The sequence below is a fragment of the Bombus fervidus genome, chromosome 1 (genome assembly GCF_041682495.2).
Source record: "Bombus fervidus isolate BK054 chromosome 1, iyBomFerv1, whole genome shotgun sequence".
NCBI classification, from domain to species: Eukaryota; Metazoa; Arthropoda; class Insecta; order Hymenoptera; family Apidae; genus Bombus; species Bombus fervidus.
The window spans coordinates 7,765,648-7,791,439 of record NC_091517.1 but is presented as its reverse complement, the minus strand read 5'-3'; the positions used below and the strand labels follow the sequence as shown (position 1 = coordinate 7,791,439).

Genomic DNA, 25,792 nt, shown 5'->3' with positions numbered 1-25,792 from the left:
CCACCGACGACCAGTGCCAGTTAAAATCAGTGATGGCCGCAAGGCTTGCGATGCACATTACGTTGAGATTGCGTTGAGTTTGTTTATCGAGACGTTTCCGTGGTAAGAAAAATTCTGTGACTTTCATTCGACGCGGGTTGATTATTGACGTGTATCTCTGTAAAAAGTACGTTCGGCTGAATCGTATTTATCAGAGTGGCTTACAGAAACTACGCGTTTGCTCCTCTTGACAGATCTGTCCCGTGCTCCGAGTAGCAGTACCTACTCGAGTGCCACGAGAAGTGTCGTTACATCGTCATTTAGGTGACTTTCTCGTAGTAAAAGTCATCCTAATGACGTCGCGTATGTGATAGAACGATACGAAAGGAACCTTTGCCGACACGGGGACGGGGACCCCACACCCGTCGGCAATTCTTTTTCTTCTCACCCTTGTTGGAGACACGCGCATCGAAAGCGTCTAAGGTATGTACACCGGTAGGCCAGGTTAGGTGCATCGCCGTGTCTCGTGACGGCGTTCTGGACGATTTTGATTTATTGCACACATGTTTTCGTATACTTCTTTACAGCATCAGATAAAAATTAATGAATGGCATTCTAGTATTTATATATAGTTTCATCACAAGGTGGAAATTTCGAATTGTTATATCCATTTTTATGTACCAGGTAAGACTTGTAACTTAATGTACAATAAAATGTTCACGTGTACAGAATGATTTAAATGAATGATAAGACTATTGATATAAGATTTTATTAAAAACTGTAAATATAGAATATAATATAATATATAAAGATATTGTAGTTCTGTTTGAATTTTGTCATTAAAGTCGATAATACCGATACGGTTTCCACAGGTGTTAAGATCTTCGATTTTACTGCACCTGCAAGAATGTCCCCTTATTTATTTACCGTTATAGTATATTATAACGGCAACTATAAACCCCGGCAAATAAGATTAACTTCATATGCGTCTAATGTAATATAACGGACACTGTCCCGATGAGTATATGTACATATATTCTATCTGGCAAAGGAAGTGTTTGTTCCCCCCTTAAACGGTGCTCCACTGACACACGTTGCTTCCTCTACTCGGCACCGGTCCAAAACATTATTCTCAGTTGATTCATCATTGTCGTGTGCATTAGTAAAAGTTGTTCGAATTTCAGCGCACGGAATGACGTATCGCTTCGTAATCATTAAAATCAATCTATATCTTATTATAATCCGATCGTGTAATCGTTCGAAACCGCATGACATTTTGAACGATTGACATTTATCCCTGACATTGATATAAGTATGTACGATAGTCCTTGTCTGGAAATATGTTACAAATTTTAATACATCGCTATCAATTATTTGTAATGCGATAGTGTTACATTTGACAGGATATTGATTCTATATCATTGTCATGTTTTGTAGTTCGAGTCGCGTAAGACGATTAAAGGTTATTTATTCCATTTGTTCAATCGTTTATTAAGAGATTAAGTTCAGCTTGACGAGAATCTGAATTATGAGAAATCCGAAATTGGCCGCGCCTTTTGGCCGCTCCATTTCGCGCGTTCCTCTGTACGCACCAAAACTGTCCCACATTCCCAACCGTTCCTCTGTCTCCTCAAGCGATCTTATACATCCCCCACCTGGCCCACTTATTGTATTGATTCAAACTTAGGCATCCACACGTTCCTCATTCCTTTGCAACTTCCTGCTTGACGATTTTCCTCTGACACTTCCTGTTGGATCCTTCCGGCAATTTGTGCGCCGCAAAGACAGTAATTCCATTCGGGAAGATATATTGGAAAAAATGGTAGAACGATATACATATGTAGTTAGGGATTTTCAGGTTTCCTGGGATATTCCTTCCGCTGACGTGAGCATTGTTCCGGTCTCAGTTCCTCTGATCAATTCAACCATTCAACTGTCATTTATTGTTTGCACAGATATTTTCGATATATTAACCTTAGGGTTATGTGGATTGTTCGAGATTTGTAACTGATATTATTGATTCCACATATTACTATTTGTAGTGATATATATATATACTCAGGTTCGAAGCCTTTTGTCATCAACAGCTTTCATCGAGACGATTTTTCTTTATATGACCAACAATCAATACACTTTTTAGTCCCCTGTAAACAGAAATGTATGAAAAATACCTTTCATAAAATGTTAGTTTCATTGTAAAAAAATTCTTTTTGTTTGTGGGGTAGGCTTTCTATTATTAATTACTATCATTATTAATGAACATTATTATTATTCCTACTAACAGTATATAACTTGGTAGTATGTATAATACTAAATTAACAAATTATTAATAGTTATTAATTATTAATTATAAATAAATAGGTATAATTGCTTTTTTTTTGTTTCACGAATTAGTATATGTACTTTATTCATTTAAATTTTCACTATATGTATATAAAAAAAAAAGGTACTTTATAAGAATTACTCATTCTTATTATTTTACTTATAATTTATCATATAAGTTTCCCTCCGTATAGATATGAAATGAATATCTATCGTTCTCAATACTAGTTCAATACAAGGTCGCATAACAAATTATGCTAGTCTGTTTGTTATCTTGTGTACTGACATGGAACAGCTGAATTAGTCTAATCATTCAGGCATTCAAGCTATAATATGCCACATTTGCCTGGAGCAATCGAAAGGTTAATAATATAATGATTTTGTATAGTACGAAACTGGATATGATATTATAATAACCCCAAACTAACTAAGAATACTTAATTTTATTTTCAAAAATAAACTGATCTTTTTTCTCTCTCAAATATTGATAATTAATTTATACGGTATGGTGGCTTTCGAAGAATTAATAATCATTCTATTATTCCACAATATCCCATTTGCTCTCTCTCTCTCACACACACACACACATCGTACATCAATATATATTAATAGTATATCAATAGATCAAATAAAATAAAAGATTAGAAGAACATATGATAAAAGACTAGAAATATTAAATATTAAATAAACATTCTAACTAATTTAATAATGATAAAAATAATCAAATATTAATTAATAAGAAATTTTTGAATACCAAAAATGTGGTTAACGCTTGAAAGCCATCTAGAATGAAATATTATTATTTTACTACTGTTATTATTCGCAATAACATTATTTATAACATTATTATTTACAATAACAAAGAAACATTGTAATGGTTTTATTGCAGGACGATAATATCAAAACAAAAATCACAGGATGTGAAATTTCACCTTTCGAGGGTCAAATATCAAAAATAGGATATAAAAGATTACAGTAAACACGTGTAAAAAGATATCAAAAGTATCAGTCATATCGTGAAATGAAAAGAAATGTTTGCACCGAATGGTTCACGTAATCATAGAATGAAAAGTAAAATTAGAGCTGAAAACAAACGTTTCGAATTTCAAAATTGGCGGTAATTTCGAAAATGCATCGTGCACTTTGGTTCGTTGATTATTTCGCTGAAAGATAGGCGGTAAGATCGTTCTTTCTCTCTCTCCTTTGCTAGCTGTAACTCGGTAAGTAAAATATTGATTAGGCAGTACAGAAACCTAGATAGTTTTTACTGCATTTATCGCGGCCGTCTCTATATTTATCAAGTATTCCACGCGGTGATCTACTCTCTTCCTTTTTTTCTTTTAATATGTACGCATCAATGACATTAAGCAGATCAGCGAAAAATCTTTGTTCGCGATACACAACTAGCTTTCGGGACAAAGCTTTTTGTACCTAAAACCGAACCTAAATGGAATTACGTAAGTTATCTTGGCGAGGTTTTCCCCTCTGTCAGTTCCTCGTCGATTTAGTTAGTGTGTTACGCTTGGTTCTATTTACTTAACGGTTTTCCACTTTGATGTATTTAAGACATTGTCAAGCATTAATCGCTATTGGGCGCGGCGATTGAATCAAATTGAGTTACACAAAGCCGATTCGCTAAATTGATTAAATGCTATTGAGTATGGTCACGAAGGTTTTGATCGGTGGCGTCTTTATTTTGGCGTCTATTTGAATAGCGAATAACGTTTTTATTGTGAATATCGAGTATTTACATGAAACATTATATTTATTTGATGACGGAATACATTTTTTAGTATGGATCGAAAGAATATATTACAAAACTTACAAAAATATTTAAAACACGTTATTAGAAATTGGTTTAAGAATTATTTCTATTTTTTTACTGCATCTTTCTTTGTAGTAACTGATATTCAAAATTAAATTTTTCAAATAATTTAAAAATAATTATTTTTCAAAGCAATTATTTATATTACTGTGATATAAAGAATTTCGATATAGCATCAAACAACTAACAAATTCATTTTTCTCAAACCGTTTTCCCAAATTGAATCATTATTTAGTAAATATGTGTTATTTAATCTATCAGGTTTTGTGACGCAAACACAAGCTTCTCCAAGTATCAGAATTTTTAAATTGGTACTTAATCATCTGACCTAATGTCAATATCATCCTTGCCCATTTACACACTGTATATTATATTATGCAAAAATTTTGGGCCATCTACTCACAATAACAATTAATCATATATTTAAAAAATGTTTTCATATAGTGTTAACAAAGAAATAAATCTTTTATCAATTAATTTTATATTATCAAAATTGTTTTCCTTATATTCGGGTTAAATACGCACTTGTCCACTTTCTTCATACTTTAAAAAATATTCTTTATCATAATATTAAAATATTAAAAAACGTTCTGAATATTTGGAGATATAATATACTATTTATCTTAAGAATTATATCTTTGGCAAGATAATAATAATGCATAACAAAATTATTTAGAGAAGGAAGAAAACAGAAAAAATAGAGAACATACAAGAGAAATATATTAGGTCCGGATTTTAACATCTCAACATAGTCCTGATGAAAACCAAAACGAATAAAGTAAGGATAGAGGCGGGAAGCAGACCAATAAGATACGAGGAGAAAACAAAACGGTTAAACAACAATAAAATTCAGAATACTGAAGGGAAATACATACGGACCAAGATAAGAAATGGGAAGAAATAAAAAATTTAAAACAGACAGAGAATGATAAATACTGAAGAATTGGAAATGGAAAGAAGAAGAGACGAAGATTTTGTTGAAGATCTAACACAAATGGACTGGGCAGAGCAATTACAATGGAAATACAATAGAATAGTAGAAGGCGGGTATAACAAACGTTATAAGTAAATTACAGACAATCAAAAAGCTAAATATTTTAATGAAAACGTGGAAACGAAGAAAGGGGAAATATGTATTGAAAAAAAGAATAAGATACAAACCGCAAACTATGTAAAGAGGCATGAGAGTCACTGGAACATATGCTGCATGAATATAAAGAGCTGAGAGGAACACGGTTAACAGAAAGAGAAATACTAAAGGGAAAGAAAAAAGGAACAGACTCTATGGAAAAAGGAGAATCAAGGAAGGACAATTGGAAGGAAAGTAACATGAAAATAAAAGAATCAGCAAAAGTGAGCATGTTTTCTCCCCATGATATTCACATTAATTCATGGAAACAAAATATTTTCCACCGAAATCTACGTTCACAGAAAATAAAACCCGCAATTACGTTAAACGTGCAATCCGCTGGAAAAAATCGATACCCTTCGGTTTTTAGAACTGGTGAAGGTATTATTATTGCAGTGTTGCCAGTAACCTGATGCCATAGTCAATCGAGCAGAATCTAGGATCGATATATGTGCACACACGCAAAGAAAACGCTGGGAAAGGAAAAAAAGAAGAGAGAAAATGGGAGGGAAAAAAGAGAAAAGTTTCATTGCGTGTATACTGGTTATTGGAGTATACGGAGTGGCCGAAGGCCGGAAAGCAGTTACGAAGTTCATTGCGCCGCGTAATTAAAGCGCGAAGTGGCGAACAATACGACAACCGTCGATGCCGATTCACCCTTCAAACAAAACTTCACCCTGCGCCGTTTGCGTAACAGCCTTTGATGACTGAATGAGCCATGCCGGAGGAATCGTATCTTCATTCGTTTCCAATAATCGGCTAAGAGTTAATGGAGATTGAATGCTTTTCAAGGAGCGATATTCCTTGGTTTAGAATGACGATATTAGAAGAATAACTATTTTTCATGCTCTCTGAGGAATATTCGCTTGTAGGTAGTTGCACTATCTTTTGTTAAGACTCATTCAGATTAAACAATTCGCTTGAATTCAAGTAACCTGATTTTAATCCATGGGCCAAGTAGTGAAATAATGTGAAGGTAAGGGGAAATTCGAGGGATGTCCACCTTTCGTGATTTTATATTTTATCATATTGTAATTAGCAAATTACAATGATTATAATTTGAGATTGAAGTTACTTATAATTGTAATTATAATGTCTCCTAATATTATAATATTGCCATATACAAGTAATACAAAATATAAGTAAATGTTTTCTGATAGAGAATATACGGATGTATCAGTTTCATAATAAAACATATAGTAAAATATAAATAAATACATTATGGTAAACTGAAAGATAAATAAGAACAGTGATTAAAGCATATTATCAATATGGTGAAATAAGTGAAACGAATGAAAATAAGGCGTATTTGTAGCAGGTATTTACATATTGGCAATCAGCAGTGACTTGATAAAGAAAACACTGAATCTTCAGTATGTTGTGTTCACAGCCTGTTCATTTCAATTATTAGCGGTAAAAAGCCAATAAGATCGAGTGGCTGTGCTCGAACCGATATTCACGTTTTCGAGGAATCGTCGAGGAGAGCTATTTTCATAGCTCTGAGAAACGCCGTTTGTTTTGTTGGTCCTCTAAAGCTAAAGCACGGCCGTGTGCTTATTTATGTGTATTCAAGTTGTACATTCGTGATTTGCAACGAATAGCTGGCAGGAACGCCAAATTCCTACTTCGTTCGAATTTAAAACACGCCATCTCTTTGGATAAGATTTGAAACACCTGAATAAGCTTGCTTTATTTCGTTTTTGTCGAGCTTCAAAGTGATATAAATGGGAACTCCTAGAGAAACGTAAAGCCAGAGTTAGCGATTTAACAAATTTAGTATTTTTTATTTTAATGTAATTTTCAGTTTAGTTTAATAGAATTTAAAAGGAAAGTGAATATTTTATCTGGAATGCATAATTTTTTCATCGAATGCTCGTGTTATTGAAAAATGTTCTTACTCATGCAACAAGCGATTGCAATTGTGTGACATTTAGTGTATTTTTAGCTTTGCAACGTAGTCATTACGCGGAAAAACACATACCAGGCTGAAGAATTTTAACGAGCAGAGATAAGAACTCAATTGCGACGAACATAACTGAATAGTGCACTTGTAAACCTTAGCACCTATTCTGAGGTAATATCGCATGTTCGATATTCAATGGAATAAAAATTCCGGTTTATAAGATTAATGATAAGTGATCATAATGAAATAATGTGGTCTTGTTAATTAAGGTTTATCGGTATCAGCACATTTGTTTTACACAGCAATTACGTCACGCAATTAAGCAATTAACGAGATCTACTTCGTACTTGATTATTAATTCGTTGTTAAACATCTTTAATTCTTACATCGGAATAATTAGCATTGTACGAATTAAAGAGTATAATATGTTGTAATAATACGTCGTATTTAATTCAATAAGGTGGTAGCAATGTGGGGATATATTAATCTGCAGTGAGATTCTTTCAATTAATTTTTAATGTAAGGCTTATGTGATTCATGTATTCTCCAAATATAAAAGATTACATAATTTTGATTGAAGACCACATTAAAAAAATGTAACAAGTTCATTTTCAACAGAATTATACAAGATATAAATTTCATCTCAAAAGCGAAGAAAAAATTGAGAAATGTGACCTATCATGATGTGGTTTATAATTACTTAATTTTCTGATTAGAAATATACTATTAATATTCTATACACATATTTCTACTATAAATTAGAGAAATACATATATATAGATAATATAATATCTCATACAAATCATGCAAACGAATAATATACACTGGGATATAATATTTAACTAAATTACAACCGAACGTAACTACATTACAGTAGAAGTTTACTTCGATCCAATCACCGCGGGTTTCCCTATGATAACCTGATAGAAATTTTCGTGTGATCGCCACAGTTTGCCAAAGTAACTTGTAGTAACTAGACCATGAACAGACTACCATAAGTGGGTTACGGTACACGTAAAAGAAAAATTTCAAATCAATGCTCAATATCTCAATACCAAAACCAATCTGATATTATACATATATATGTAAGATCAGAAGTTATATCAATATTTGTACAAGTAGTTGTAGTTACTTCAACATTCATATTATAATTATATTATCAATGATATATAGTTTACATAATACTTAAGATTTAAATTAATATGTATTAAAATTCAAATTATCTGTCATTTATTTGAAAGAGTTAGAATGAATGAATTTATTATATAATATAATAGAAAAATATTTGGGAATAATTTATTTGATTTTAATAATGAAGTTACCTTTCCTATATTATATTCACAATAAAAATAATGTAATAATTGAAATGAGCTATTACTTTGAATTGTTATTTTTTATCTTTATTTCAGAGTTTGTCCAAACCTGATATAAATAAATATATCTAAATAATTGTTATCTATTTGAATAAAAGATAATATTAATTTTATCAAATGTATCTGCATATTTTCAATAATTATAAAAAAACAAAATCTGATGCTGTATTTCTAGCCTCAATCAGCCTTTCGAGACTATTGCTTTTATCTGAACTCATAATGACGTAGTAACAAATTATATGATTAATGCGAAGTTTCGTGGCGTAGAAAAGATTCGTCTACGAGTAGTAACGTACCGCTGCTTTACCGCTGTTACATAACCGGTTCAGACAACTACACCTATAACTTTCATGCGCCTCTAGAATTCTATGTTTATTGCAGTCGTTCCGACATGGTCGATTTTCTTTACAGTTTCTCTCTATCGTGGGTTTTCCGATAGTGACGGGATCTGAAACACTACGAGCCGCTTCGAATCTGTATCGCATATACGGTGATAAATTCGAATCAGTTCGAACATGATTCGAAGCTTAGAGCTCTTGGAAGTCTTTTTAAGTCTTGAGTTCATAAAATCTCGAAAGACTCGATAGTTTTGAAATTTTTGGTCGCTTTGATCGTCTCAAAAGTCTTGATCACCTTAAAACTTTTAAGAGTTTCGGTAGGTTTTGAAAACTTGATAAGTATTCGATATCTTATAAGCTTTTTGATGATTGACGTTGAAACGGTATCATTGACATAGAATATTAAAACAAATCTGGTAAGTTTGAGTTATCATAAATACGTTTATTTCAAGACGGTCCAAACTTTCAAGACTTTAAAGACTTAAGAATTACCAAGACTCTCAAGAGCTATAAACTTTGGATCATGTTCGAATTGTTTCAGATCCCATCACTATTTTCCGTGCGCGTTTGCATCGGCGCGACTGATGAACTTTAGCGGTGATTCGCCTTCGGGCGAACACGGGCCACAATGCATAGGAACGGAGTTTCGCAATGACAGAAAACAGGCCATCGCGATGGCACGATTTTATGAGTTACGCTGTGCGGCAAACAAACGACGATTGTTACGATTTATTCTCTCCTCGTGCTCGCACGCTATGTAATAAGATCGAAGATAAACGTGTTTTTATCGATCCTGCATCGAATACTCCGCTTGCTCAATCAATTCTTTAAGAAGAACCGAAGTCATGAATTAAAAAACAGCGCAAGTCCACCAACTAATATATGAAGAGTGCTATTCCTTTTTCTTTATCTTCTTTGACTTATTATTGATTTTGTTGAGATTTATTTAATTATGGATCGTTTTTAAATCTTTGACTAATTTATTATAAAATAAAATGAACATTAAAACCTAAGACGAAAGTATAAAAAAATTCTAGTATTCGAACGTTCGCGCAGAGACGCGTTCGTGGTAGATCGCGTCAACGAGAGTCGTAAATTCTCGTTGCGATTAGATAATCGACGCCACGAATTGGTCGACCCCCTATTTCGATTAGGATAATAGAGGTGTACTGAACTGAAGTAACAGGTTATAATATATTTATTCCAATAACTTTGTAGAGATAAATAGTCACGCTTGGTGCGTGTAGACGTATTCTCAGAGATATGTAAATAGTAAGTTAAAACTGATGACTGATCAATGAACGAAGAACCAGTCAAGACATTGACTGATCAACGGATGAAAAACCAGTCAAGAGATGTTGACTGATCAAAGGCTGATAAACCGGTGAAGTTTGGTAACGATGCTGTCGCAGAGGAAAACTATTGCTGGGGGTTGGTCGCCCCACCACTGGTCGCTTGCGGGTGGAAATGACCATTGAACATGGAAGAAACCCGACCTTCGCACTTTTTATCTAATGGAGCAATAAACATAAGGAACGTCTCGACTTGAATATATTTTATCACAATTAAGGTAAAAAACAAATGCTTAGTTTTATGACAGTTCTTTAGGATTATTGCGTTCCGACTATTTATATTTGCGCAGTTAGTGGCCGTCTTGACCGAGAGATGGAGTTTGGTTTGTATAAGGTAACGGGACGTAACATCTAGAGTATATAGTTTAATTGCATTGGAGTTTCCAGAGTACTAGAAGTATGTAGTTTAATCGTTTCTGAAACATGTAATTTTGTTGGAAGTATAATTTATGATAGCATATAGGCACAGTTCACCTTGTGGACTGTAATATATTGCGAAATAAGTCGAAGAAACGAACAACTCGAAACTCGAGATTGTTTCTTAATAAACAAAAATTATTGTTTCCTAGTTCATAGATTATTTAAAAATATTTTATACGTATTATATAATACTATATTTTATTACTATCGTATTTTATTTCTAACAATTGTAACTGACAAAAATTGAATTTCTCTTATTAAAGATAAGAATACACATATATACTTATATATATATGCGAAATATGTTCTACCAGGAAGCTTTATTCATTTAAAATATATTAGACGACCCATAAAAAACTTTCCATAATGGAGGTTATACCATTTCTCTCGACCTTCCGACTTTCGAAATTACTACAGTGTCCGTCATTATTGTCATTCCAAAAAGATTTAAAGAAATTTCCATAACTTGTGAAAAAATCAAAACGAAAGTTGCTTTTATATTCTCTCGTAAAACATTCTTTTACACGTTACATTACACGTGAAAATATTTTCTATGCATATAAGCCGGTTTGCAAGCATTTTTTAGGAAAAAGGAATAATTTTTTCAGACACTGGAACTTTACTTAAATAGACTCGAATGCAAATCATCGTTCCACCGTTTCAACGAAATATGCCAGACGAATTCAAAGATGCTTCCGGATCGTATTTCGCCAGAGTCGCGAATTTACCGAAAGAGTAATCCGCGAAAATACTCGGTGGCAGAAGCAGCCGGAGATATCAATCTGCCGGTGCATAGCAATGCTCGAACCTTTTTTTCTTTCCTCGCTCTTTCACTCGATTTCCCTTTCTCCCGGCACTTTTCATTCTAAATGCACCTGTCTCCGTTCCATTTTGTTGGACAACAACCGACGAGTCGCATCGATTTCCCATTCCATTGCGCTAAGGAACTGTCCTCGGAATCAATGCGCTGAAAATCATTCACACGATCTTAAAAACCAGAAACTTTAAACTTAAACTGAAAAAATAACAAAGTTCGAATAGCTCTGGTCTGGTGCAATGATTGTCAAAAGATGTGCAGCACATCGCGAAAGAGCAATGGCTTCTTTTTTCTTTTTTTTTTTAATCACGCAATTGTATTTGCTGTTCCAATTTTTAAAATTTGTATATATTATACGCTAAAATATCTGTACAATTTTTATAATGTGTTGTGACTAGAAAAAAATTGGGAACCACTGCTACAGAATATAGATTCCCAAAGTGTGGATCGCACCTGCAAATTCTTATTTCGCGTATGATAAACGAATTTCACTTTCAATCCGTGTAAATGTTAATATACGTATACACGGACTACAAATATACTCGTACGCGGGTATTCAATACACATATACAGGTAAACGAATTCACATGTTTTTCGATCATCCTGAGAATAACATATTTTAAGATATTCAAAACTATGTTCAGAGCCGTTTCACGTTTAACTATTCAATGATTATGCATGTATATTTAAATATACGCATACATGTGTAATAGAAATACACGACATTCCTGTTTCGCGGGTATCCGTATGTTTCTATTATACGTGTATTTAAACATACGAGTATAGCCGCTGGACAGTATGTTTGAATATACGTGGATAACCGTTGAACAATGAAACGTGAAGCAGCCTTACACCTGGTTTATAATCTTTTCTTCCCAAGAGTCGCTGAACTGATGATCGAAAAACATGCGAATTCGATTAACTGATTTCAGAATCACGCTAACTGCGAGTACTTGATACCCGTGTACACGTATACTTAAGAACATGGATCTTTAATTCTTTAATATACGTTTCACGTGCCACAGATACACGTATATTTTAATACACATTCAAAACCGCGATCTCTAGTCGCAACGTACTAGCGAATCGCGTTAAACATTACAATATGACAGTAGTTTGCACGTTCATTAGGACAGTTGTAATTCATCAAAAATAGTCGGGTGAACAAGTCGAAGTCGATTCGGTTAAAGACCACATTAGAATTACTATTTCTACCTACTTTGTTTCAGTTCGTAGAACTACACGAATCAATTTTGAATTGCTTATAAATCAACTTTCAATAATTGCACTTCGTGTAGTCTTCGAATGAATCACGATATATTTCTAAGATGGATCTCTGTTCCTAAAAGTGTGAAAAGCTCCAGGGAATTCGATTCTGTAAGTCTAGAACGATTTAGTTTCGCACAATCTCATGCAGATCCTGCTGATCGAAGCTTCATCGCACGGAATACTTAACGAACTGAATTGCAAATGATCCTTTTGCCTTTGCTGCGCTTCGTTTTCCACTTGAATCATGTCGTTACTCCCGATGGTGATTTTCCAGCAAAATATTAATTGCTTTGATATTCACCGGCTGCTTCCAGTTGCTGCTGCGACAATTCGGCTTTGTCTGAAACAGTCTCCTATGAATTATCAAACAGTCGTTGAGTGATTTCCACGTTCCATTAAGTTAACGACCGGCGAACTCTCCCGTTGTTTTGTCGAGTATATCAACGATAAAAGTAATTGTCTTCCTCGTCGGCATTCTCGTTTCCATGATTTCTTTGTTAGCTGTGCCAACCTGATAGGTCGTTGTCGATTGTTGACGATACGAACTAACGTTTGGAGGTTTTAAATTGAAGTATTGACCGGGACGTTATTGAATCGACACCGAAATGCGGCAATTTGTGATGTGAACGAACGCTGCTGCGAATCGATAGTATATCGAGTGGCTTCGTTACTGAATATTATTTTATTTTGTTGGTTTCAGAAGAGGATAAAATTGTATTTTAATATGAGACTGTTGTATAGGGCGAACCATGTTTATTTATATGAACAAATTAATTTAACTGATTTCGAGAAAATTAATTTTGATCAAAATCATAATAGAATATTCAATAATTCTAGATACATAGGAATCAATTATATTATTCGTCTAAAATGAATAATCAGAATGGAATGATTTCAAAAAAGAGAGAAGACAACCAATTTGTGTATAATATGGTAATATGTTACCAATTATTTAATTTATATGATTAGTATTATATGTATTGTATAATTTCTATAATATTGATTCTAATATTATATTATTTCTATAAGAAACAAATTGTACGCACTGAACTTTTAAAATTCGACGCTATTAACTCTTTCGTGCTTAAATGTTTCTTGAACTATGTAAAAAGTTATTTTTGTTTAATGATTCATTTTCTCTGATCTTTTTCTGAGGAAAACCTAATGCACTAAAATTAGAATCAGATTTGCTAAATACTTATCATAATATACTTATCATATTTAATGACTTAATAACATATGTTGTTTATAGACAAGGATTAAAAGTATCATAATAATACTAGTGTCTAATACTAATAGTAATAGTGTCGTAACATTACCTTATTTTATTTTCTTCGTCGAATGATTTTGTTGAGTTTAACTTTTCTTAAAATGGCAATTAAAATGTTGGAAGTTATCACTGTCGGTCCAAAGACGATCTTCGTGCTTCGCTATACTAGTTTCGTCGCGATTCCTGATCTTAATAGCATCGTATTAATCGCGCGATGCTTGATTCATCAGACCGGACTGAAACTAATCAACAACACAATGAAGCACGCCGTGGCGAATAGTGCTTGTGCATTCTGCGGATGCCTTGAATGCCCTCAGAACCCTTGAGAATGTTCACCGTAGGCGCAATAAAGAACGAAGAAATCTATCTTTTATTGATTACTCTGACATTTAAATAACTGACTAAAAGGCTACATTAGGTTCAGCGTAGGTAGTTAATTGACCACGAATAAATTTTATCGTTCGCATTCCATTGGAAACTGACACGATTTTTAGGACTTTCTCAATGCATACAAATATATTGAACATGATAGTATTTTATTTTTATTATATGTTACAGATAAGATGGCGGAGGATGGCGCCGGAGGGTCGGGAAATAGCAGCACCGGAGAGGCAAGCCGGTTGCAGCTGTTGCAAGAAATGCGGCAGCAAAATTTTGATAGCATTCGATTTGCATCGTACCGCACTGCATGCAAATTGCGATTTATTCAGAAAAAAGTTCACTGTGAGTATAACATATTTATGGAGAGGTATAACGTAATAAAGGAAGGAAAAGTAGGTGTAAACAAATTAAGTTTTGGGTTTTATAGACAATTTTAATAGAATCTGAGCTTTATCGTACAATAGTATTTGTTGAATATTATAACGTGAATATGTCAGAAAGAGCTGTTAGGCCAGGTCCAAAGATCCACCACTACATAGTAGCTTACTTAACGCTAAGTCATCTATTTGATACATTTATAATCAACTTACTGATAGTATATTACTAGCTCTTAAATTCTATTGACTCTTGTTATTCTAAATCCAATGGTCCACCTGAGGCTGCGAAACACTTTAATACGAATCACTTGACACCAGAAAGCATATACCACTTGGTGCCAAGAAACGCATAGTTTGATGCATTAGGTGAGATTCTACTAAAAAAAATAAGTTAAAGTTCTTAGCTGTACTAGGAAATTGTTTTTAGGATTCCGTAAGCTACGAAATCACAGAATCGTCAGATAACCGAATGGAAAGGCAATCCTCTAAGAGTTTCCGAGTTCTAGAGATTTACAAAATTTCGATATTCTGAGAATTCTGATATCTTTGTTAATTCCGGTGTCCTAAAGCTTTAGAGATTTCAAGATTTCGGGTGATCCGTAAATTCTAAGACCTTTCATCCTTTAGAATCTTGAACCATTGACTCCTGGTATCAAGTGGTTCATAAGATTGAGCGCTTTTTGGCGTCAAGTGGACCATAATACTAAGGGTTTTGGCATGAAGTGATCCATAGAGTCAAGAACTTCCTAGGATCAAATAGTCCGTGTGGCTATGGGATAGCGAGCTCGCAGTCCAAGTGATTTATGATACCTATATATATTATACTTCACTATTCTATGTAATCTACACCGGTAGTTCTCAATCTTTCCATAAAAGCGTACCATCAAAATAAAATAATTAAAAAATTTCATTACTAAAGCACATTTTCTGTCGTATTCAGTACATAACGTGGATATATGGAATGTAATTGAAGCATTTCGGGAAAATGGTTTAAACACTTTGGAACCATCCAGTACATTGGGAGTTTCGAGGCTGGAAACTTTATTGTCTTCCTTATTCCATGCCCTTAATAAACGAGTGCCTGTTTCGCAACAAGCCAAAGTCGATGCTACAACCGCTCTGTTGATGAACTGGTTACTTGCTGCCTATACTACAGGGTAAATAGATATTGAATTTTATATATGTATTAAATGTTTCAACCCTTTAACAGTGTAACTTGAGAGAGACTTGAGTAAGAATTGTTAAATATAGTACTATAAATTTCACATCTTAAATGTCTTCATACTTAATATAATTACTAATATTTTTTATATTTATTTTTTATGAAAAGTTAAGAATATCTTGGGGATAAAAAGACTAAGTATTACTTTCTAAATCGTTCACTCTGAATTCTTTGCTATTTATTGCATCATTAAAAGATTAAATGGTTAAATAGTTATATAATTTTGTATCCCTCGATTATTATTACAAAAAATTTTTTAATTAAATTAAAGCGTAATTTAATTTTAAGAATTAATTTTGTGTAAATACTAATTTTTATTGATCACATTCGCAATTATAATTTATCGAAAACTACATTTTTCGTAGGGAAAACAATAAGATATCCGTTTTCTCTGTGAAAGTAGCGTTAGCTACGTTATGTGCTGGAAAACTAATGGACAAATTTCGATGTAAGTTATTCTTCGTTCTTTATTTTCGTTCACAAATTGTACGAAATTAAGGAGAAAATCATGATAAGTAAATTTTTATTAATTTTCTGATTATAATGTCACTTTATGATTAAATAGAAGGATTCTAATGTAACAAAATTGAAAATGGAAATGATCCGCTAAGACCAAAAATATAAGTCTTTTAAAAATAACTAATGAGTTTGTGGAAGCCAGAAAATTGATAAGAATGGATTTATTATATTTTTTCCGTGTAGTATCAAAATTAATTAATTAATTCAGTCTACTTGGCGAGCAGATATATACTCACAAATATCGGATAGCAATGGTCACATGATACACTGGAGATTCTCTGACTATTTGAAGGAAGTTCTAGCGTTAACGGCTGCGGTTTACGAATCGCCATCTTTTGGATACTCCGAGGGTCTTGCCAATTCAATATTTCCCCAAGTAAGTTCATTAAAATAAACTTCTGTCTGTATACTAGGTAACTGGGAAACTTCTTTGAATTTAATACAACTCGGAAATTAGCATCGTTGGGTGTCATATTGTGTTACAGAATTCGAAAGTCACGGTTAACGATTTTTTGGATACGCTTATGTCTGATCCAGGACCACACTGTTTAATCTGGCTTCCATTGTACCATAGAATGGCTGCTGTTGAAACAGGTGATTTTCCAGATTTCAAATTAATCTAGAATTAATGAATCTCGCAATGCAGAAATCAAATTACATATGTAGTTAGAGGATTTTATGCTTTAAAATTCTATTTATTGTTACTAGTTGTAATAATACTAGAATTATAGTAATACTAGAATATAATATACAGAAAACTATGAGAAAGTTATATGAATATCCATATATGTGACCAATCGTTTAGAATATTTTTGGATTATCTACTTTGAGTTTTTCTAGACTCATAAAAACATCTTCCGACATCAGGTTTATCTACCTGATGATCATGTGCTTTAAAGTAATCCTAGATGAATTATCATATTTCATCTCCAGCTAGCGAATTTTTCAACAGAAAATATTAATCGAAGATAAATAGATACACAACTACTACAATTTACTGAATATTAAAGTGTTAGAATTTAATCTTGAAGTTAAGTTTAATAATCTTTGGAAGACACAATGTTTGTGTTGAAATAATATTCAGTGATGTTTATTAAACAGAACTACAGAACGTGATGTATATAAGCGAGTGATATAATTAACAACGTATACAAGAATTGTTGATTGTTGGCCAGTTACTCTCAGATTAGACTTAGGTAGTGACCCATGATCCCTTAAATACTTTGAACCCCACTCTCTATACAGTAATGAGTATAACCTATATGCAAGTGTCCTGTTCAAATGCCTGTGTGGGTGCCTGTGTAAGGGTATTTGTGCCTATGTGTGAAATATCGTTGTATTCCAACATAAAGTTTCTTCTTGAAGTAGGTATTCTGTATAGTTTAAAAATGCTTCCACTGAATACTGTCGTCTAATATTCATATGAAGAAACATAATACTTTAACGTATTGCAAACGAAGATGCAACTTGTGCATGTAAATGAGTTTTTCATTCATGTACAATTTTTCAGTGGCCCATCCTGTCATGTGTGACGCGTGTCACAAAGAGAACTTCACCGGCTTCCGATACAGATGTCAGAAATGTCACTCGTACCAGCTCTGTCAAGATTGTTTTTGGCGCGGTAAAGTTTCTGGGACACATAATAACGATCATGAAACGAGGGAGTACAGTAGTTTTGTACGTGTTGGATAGAACTTTCAAAGTTTCAAACTTTTCCATGAATAAATAATAATATGTATCTTTTACATGACACCAATCTTCTCCTGTTTGTTCTATAGAAATCACCGAGCAAACAGATTGGTCATTCCTTACGAAAGAGCTTCAGATGCGTACCTGAAAAAGGGAAGAATAGTTTACCGAGATTTCCGGAACAACCTGAGAAGACGTTAGATTTATCACACATAGTGTGAGTTCCATGATCTTCATACTCATATGATATGTATAGCCGTCGATATGAACGCGATTCTTCAATCGAAAATAAATTCCCTGCATTGCAGCCCGCCATCACCTTTACCATCTCACAACGGTTTTCCAGATCCAGGTTTCATGGCTCCTTTCGATTCCGGATCGATGGACAGCCGTTCTACTTTAAGGAGGTAAGCGTAAAACAGATCTAAATTGCACAGCTTATACTAAATGTGCACGTAACGAGTCACAATTTTATTTATTTTTTTTTTTTTATTTCCTTATTCATACATTGTACAGTATGGATAGTTCAAGACTGGATGATGAACATAAATTAATAGCACGATACGCACAAAGGTTGGCTCAGGAAGCTAGGACTATGGTAAGATATCTTATTTATTCTAAAATAACTAACGTTTAATGTTCGTTGTTTACTGTTCTACAGCTATATGGGTACATGCTTAATATTCATCTTAATGTTGTAACAATTATAACTTGGCATTATTTATATAAAAAAAGTATAAGTTTAATTTAGAAAATTGTTCAAATAATTTATACAAAGTTGTCTAACAAATAGTATAATCTTTAATGTAAAATTTGTGGGTACATTCGATATAATGTGGTTTGGTGTAGTTTATGATAAAAGCATGAAACTTTATGCGAAATCCTCAGTTATTAGCAAATTAGAGCAATAAACTTAATTAAACGTTCAGCTGAATCGTGACTTTGTGTGACTAATTTTAATTTCATAATTACACAGCCTCGTGCCGCATCCAGAATGTCGCAAGCTGACCAAGCAGTAAGTATGCGAAATTTTTACCATCATTTGTACAAGTAACAATGATTCAACTAAGCTTCATTTTCTTATTTTTACAAATTATTTGAAACCACAATATTTGTGTTACAGGGTAGGGCACCGTCTGATGCTAATTTGGCGTCATTAGATGCCTCGAGAGCACAACGCGAACTTATATCGCAGTTAGAGGCAAAGAACAAGGAAATAATGCGCGAGATTGCAAGGTTAAGGTATACCTGTGTCGTTTATTTCCTTTATATCAAGCCTAAACCTCGAGTTCATCCTGTCGAACCATCCTAGGATCATGCATGTTAAAAAGGACATTCTGTTTCGCTTCTATCACTTTTGTTGCGTAGAATGTATATACTAGAGCTGAAGACATCACAACAATCAATACTAACATAAATACATCTTTCCCTCTATGCATATTTCATTTATGTAATCGTATAAACTTAAACTTAAAAATGAAGACAGTCGAATCCAAAATCATTACTAACACCGGAGTATCCCGCTTGTAATCGATATTCTCTTCATTAGTTTTTTAAGAATCTCTGTATCTTACCTTAGTTGTCTTAGTCTTCGATATATTACATTATTTACAAATTTAAAGTAATTAGGCATATCTATCTTGTTCGAAAATTATACAATAAAGTTATTATTAAATTATTTTATTTTAACGTTAATATAATTTTTGAAATTGTTAGATTCATTAGATTCACACACAAACACCACATTAATAATATATTCTCGCTTCAGCTTGTAGTTAGTGAAATGGAATATCTAATTCAAAAGATATTCCAGCTTTTGTTTTCCATTTATTTTTAATAATATTAACATTGAATCTAACTGTAGGAGGCAACAAGAAATCGAAGCGGCTGGTTTGGAAAATCCTGCATTAATGTCTGAACTGAGAGCCTTGAGGCAAAGAAAAGATGAGTTAGAAACTCATTTAGCAACATTGCAAGATTCTAGAAGACAATTAATGGTGCAACTGGAAGGTTTAATGAAAATGTTAAAGGTATTATTTCAAGAACAATCTATAATCTCAATCTTTCTTTTAACATTTTAATTTTATTATCATAGTGCAATACTCCAAATTTTATATTATTATAGAATCACCAGGCATCTCCAAGGTCAACACCAAATAGTTCACCACGAAGTACAAAGTCACCACCTTTACCTCCTGGTGCAGTGCCAAGTAGTAGATCAGCTCCACCAACTCCAGGTGGTCCACTTTCTACAACTCCACAACAACAACAACAACAACAGCAGTCGCAAAGTCAACAACAAATGTCTCAAAGCTACCAGAGTCCCGTTCCAACGACATCAGTGGCGAGTGTAACTAATAATACCATGCTGGGAACAATACAAAATCCTATTCCAGATAACTTATCATGTGTTGGAGGCGACGTAAGGTAGGCAGGCATATGAAAAATCTCTGCTAGAAATCAATGAAAAGATAGTCAAAGTTATAAAGACACAAGGCAGCAAAAGAAAAAGCAAACATTACAATCTTTGTATAAAACACTGTTATGTCATGCACATAGAATGATTTAGAAATAATTTTCGAATTTATCGGCAAATTATGGTTAAGGAAATATTTAGAAATATATTGACAAGTTCTAAATACATATTATATTTATAAAAACAGGAAAAATTCGTTCCTTGTTTCTTTTAACATTTTTTTGGTACCATTTTATATTGATATGTTTGTGAGGTTTTTTTATATAAGAATCATTTGTACAAAGATTTGTAACGTACTTAGATATTGAAAGTAATGACTTTTATAGAAAAATTAACAAAATTTTGTACGTTATCGACATTTATTATGTACTTTACGCCATATTTAAAACAGTCATTATTATATAATTTGTATACATAATAAGAAATCATATATTGTTAATATATATATATATATTAACAAATTTTAAGTTGTATGAAGAAATTAGTCATATTTTACAAGCATATCTATAATTTAAACGATTATATCTATTTCTATGTTATATACGTTTATTTAAAATTGATTTCTTCTAAATACACAGTGCTAGTATAATAAGATTTTAGCTGCACTCTATGAAAAGAATTAGCACAGTAATCAATGGTTGTTGCATGTGAATATTAATGGGACTGTATTATTGATCAGCTAGTAACAAGAATAAGTTTGGTACTAGTTGAATAACTAATGATTTTTCTATTTTGAAATATTCCTATATTAACGATATTGTAAATTTTGATTGCAGTTTTATTAAAATATTATATTTATATAAGTCATTGCTTTTTGCTATTTTGAGACGCTTTTAGGCACTATTAAATTTTTATAGTTTTATGTTATCGATTATATCTTAATTTTCCTTTGTTGCATTTAATTTGTGAAATATTACAGGCATGTGTATTTATACGGAATGAAACAGCAAATATATTAATGTACCTTAAAGAGCATGTTCAGATCTTTTACTGTACATTACAAAAATGTTGTTACATTTTCCTTTATATTAAATTGTATAATTAATTATATAATATTATTTTTTTAATAAAAAAGTAGTTTTACGTATTAACTATCTTTTATTTTTAGTTGCATATACTCTTTTACCTATCTTTTGAAATATTGTTATGAACTGAATATATTATGTATAATACCCTAAATCAACGATATCTAAACTTTCATCGAAATTAAAATTATATTTTTCAAAAATCAGAATGAAATGTTGTAATAAAGAGATTATAAAAAGAGAATACTAAACATAAATATATGGAACTTTAAGAAGTAAGATATGTAAGTAAATTTATTAAAACACAAAGAACATATAGATTTAAAAAAATAAAATTTAGTTTATGAAATTTTTACACCCGCTTTCTTTTAATATTGCATGATGTTTATGCTAGTATATTGCTAATTTGAAGTTTGCGAATATACTGATATTTACTGATAAAAAACTTTCAACCCTAGATGCTTGCACAATAAGCGTGGCATGTCACGATCTTGATTTAGTTTTTATTTTGGAAGTCGCTTTATGCAAAGAAAATAGAGATTTTCGATGTCAGGTCTGCGTTCAGGACAAACAGCTTGCCAGGGAGTGGTTCCAGCAGTGCGAATAATAGCTTGGGCCGATCCTTACGAAATGACTTATTGGTAGCTGCTGACAGTGTTACTAATGCGATGTCAACACTCGTGAGGGAATTGAATTCGGGTATGTTGTATTACAAATTTTAACATACTTTGCATCAGAAATGAATGCAAAATACTTTGGTAGTTCAAAGTGGCACAAAAACTTGTATTTAGCTATCGTTTTTAACATAGGCCTCCAATAATTGTTTATCTGGATTAGGTGTAAGGCATAGAAATCATTAGCCCTTAAAATAAAAAATGTATAGCCAACTCGAAGAGGTAACAATTAATTCATATAATCTCATATGTTTAAAACTAACATACTATTACAAAAATTCATTAATGAAATGATATTTGTGAGTAGTTATAATAAGTGAGATATTAAAAGTTCTTATGTTCCTACCAATATGTATGTTTTTGTTTCATTCATATTATTTTGAATAATTACTCGATTATAAAAAAATTATGGCAATCTAAAATAACTTTTCAAGTAAATGTTTTTCGTACATATATACATTTTCTCATATTGTTGTTCATATTAGTGTAAACAGGCATGTTTGGCAGTATTTTTCTTCTATCACATCATTAGATTTTATAGCATGTAATAATGCATTTCCCTACCTATTTTTAGTGAACAAAATTTTACAAATTTATTATGGAACTAAAGCTCAAATACAAGGTAAATTTTATAATTCATACATAGCCATATATTTATATTAAGAATTAAAGTATAAAAGAAATTTAATTTTTTTATATTATTTGGAAAATAATTCTTATAAATATTTATATGTAAAACAAAATAAATAATTGCATATCCGTATTTAGTACTTACAAGAAGAATAATATGCGATTTTTTTATGTATATTAAGTACAAATATTATTATGTATATTAAGTACAATATTTTTAAATAATTATTTCAATTGATAAATTAACAAAAAGAAACCACAGGATTTTATTTTATTCGTATCTAAATGTGTCAATAATGATTTTTTAAGTTTTTTTTTTAGAAATTCAAAATATATCGTATAATAGTTTTATAAATTGTTTTATGCAAGTTTTTAAAATATATATCATACATATATATATTACTCACTGTTAACAACTTACAGATGTAAATATTTAGTTTTTGCCTCTCTTTACACAGTTTGCCTGTTATAATTCTTATTTTCTCTTATCTAGTATAGATTTAGCAAAATTTAGTCTAGAAATAGCACAGACTACTACACTACACGTGAAACAGGACATGCTCTTTCTAACAATAAGATAATTTATAATTCGATTAATGATTTAAAAATGATTTGAGGACAAATTGCAATTAAACAAAAATTTAATTTATGCAACTTTATTCTTGCATTTACTGTAAAATAAAAACGATGTTTCATTTTTCATTGATACTTCGAAGTTTATTATAACATTTCTTTTGTTTTGAACATTGTAAGAAAGTACAAAAATATAATAATGTTAGTAATAATTATCGTTATTATAAGAAAATATTTGATTGGGATTTAAATATACAAGTCTCTATATAAAATATGCCATTGGTATTACAATTTTGGCAAAAAGATAGATATTTTCATATACAAATGACACTTTAGACGTGTTGTGGAATGTGTGTGATGCACCCCCTGTGAATGTATCCTGGTGCCTTGCAGACTCAGACCAGGAGGATCATTCTCACAACTCTGGCCGAATTAACATCAGAAAGCCGTTAGGTAAGGGTTTGTTCAAATTTCCATTCTCGTAATTTTTTACATCCTCACAAGCATTTTGCAAAATATTACGTCACATGCTTCTTTTGCATAAATATATAATTACTATATTAAATAAAAGTGTTAGTAAACGTATCTGTTATTTCAGACAGTAAAGCGTTAACAGTAAATTGTAAATTGGGAATTGTAATAGTAAATCAGGTACATTTTTATACTAGTTAAGAATTACATTCTGTCATTTTCTTTAGAAGTAGTTAATTGACCGCCGTTTCATTTTTGCTCAATTACATATTCGTAACATACTATCACACTTATAAATTAGTAGACCGATATTTATTTTCCTTTCAATTATTGTATATAATATTATCGATATTGTAAATGTAAATGAACATCTGAATTCTAAATATCTTGATTAAGTAGATACAGTTATACACTATTCATTTTATAGGAATTAGCGTTCTTTTCTGCATACAAGAAATTGAAAGATCAAATATTAAAAATAATTTGCGTGTAACAAGTGCATTCATAACTTTGGAATTATCGATTTTCCTTATCTTCAGATTTCGAGGCTGGCGAGGATGGTGATGATAGTAGCGGCGGCGGAAATTCTTGGCGAGAAGAGCTTCAGCGACGCTATCAACAGGAAAATGATTTCTTGGCTGAATTGCGTGCACGCAATGTTAATATTTCGCAAACGCCATCTGCTACCCCATCCAGCGAGCAAGAACAAGAAAGAGGCGAAAGGGAAGAGGCAGATGGAGAGAAGGAGGATGAAAATGAATCTAACTGGACAGAACCAGCAAAAAAATGGGTCAACCGATAAGTTTGTTATACATGACATTTATATGTATTCTAACGGCTTAGAAACTGCTACCAAATGAAACGCAAATAAGTTACTGTAGCTCCACCGGTTATTTATGATAGGCATATATCTGGGTGTTAGTGTGAAATATAACCAATATGACATTAGATTTTGGACAGTATTTAAAAAAAATCTTACAGTTTTCGAAGCAGTACTTTTAATCGAAAAGGTTATCATCTCATGTCAGCAAACACAGAGGTCATAAAATATCTTGATACAAATTTTAACAAATAGGTAAAATTAAATAATATAAATTTATTAAAAAAGTACGAAACTCTTATTTAGTATTTGTTATTTATCTTTAACATATTTCATGAAATAAGGAATTTCATTATTTTTCTACTGTTATTAAAATATTGTTTCTATATATTTATACGTTTCAAGATATTTATATGTTTCGTTTTAAAACAAATGTGTATGAAATTGTTGAATTATCAATTTCTTTTATACATATGTTGTTTCTTTTATTTCTGTAACTGTAATTAAACGCATTAAATATAATGTTACGAATAACTGAAACCAAAGAATATAACTGGCGGTGTTTATGGGCCTAAGATATAAAGATCTCTAAATCAGGCTAAATATAAGAAACTTTCTCTAATTTATACATTCACTAATACTACATACAAGACACTGCATTTATACAATTTTGTCATAAAAATATGGAAAGACATTAACTTAAACCTGGGCGCTCAATACGAAACAGACATTTAGTCTATCGTAGATGTTAAAAATGAAAGAAACTTTTGCACAGGTCTCTTTGACCAACTTTGTACAAGGAGGTAAGTAAATATAATTAAAGAAGTTTTTTAAAGTCGTAATAAAGAAGATTGTTAAATGAACGCTTAGTTGCAGAGTCCCGACGTTTTTTTGTACATTCATACGAATTAGATACAATATTCAATATAAACTTTACA

The 25,792-nt window shown here is 32.0% G+C and overlaps 2 protein-coding genes across 12 annotated transcripts in view; one reads left to right on the top strand and one right to left on the bottom strand.

Moving 5' to 3' along the window:
• Positions 1-25,792, bottom strand: part of Pus1 (Pseudouridine synthase 1) — a 188,986-nt gene that overhangs the window by 53,911 nt on the left and 109,283 nt on the right. The window lies entirely within an intron of this gene.
• Positions 11-25,155, top strand: LOC139988124 (dystrobrevin beta). Of its 11 annotated transcripts, none has more exons than XM_072005166.1 (19): positions 11-462; positions 14,556-14,720; positions 15,696-15,912; positions 16,343-16,425; positions 16,721-16,872; positions 16,982-17,090; positions 18,007-18,173; positions 18,275-18,402; positions 18,494-18,592; positions 18,702-18,783; positions 19,162-19,200; positions 19,309-19,421; positions 20,050-20,215; positions 20,311-20,612; positions 22,240-22,385; positions 22,935-22,982; positions 23,957-24,016; positions 24,162-24,214; positions 24,574-25,155. In XM_072005166.1, exons 2-19 carry the CDS (start codon positions 14,561-14,563, stop codon positions 24,892-24,894), a joined length of 2,445 nt encoding a protein of 814 aa, XP_071861267.1. In that variant the 5' UTR covers positions 11-462; positions 14,556-14,560; the 3' UTR covers positions 24,895-25,155. The 11 variants fall into 11 exon arrangements, with proteins under 11 accessions (XP_071861267.1, XP_071861276.1, XP_071861248.1 ...); XM_072005175.1 differs by having other exon boundaries at positions 19,309-19,427; positions 22,252-22,385; XM_072005147.1 differs by having other exon boundaries at positions 19,309-19,427.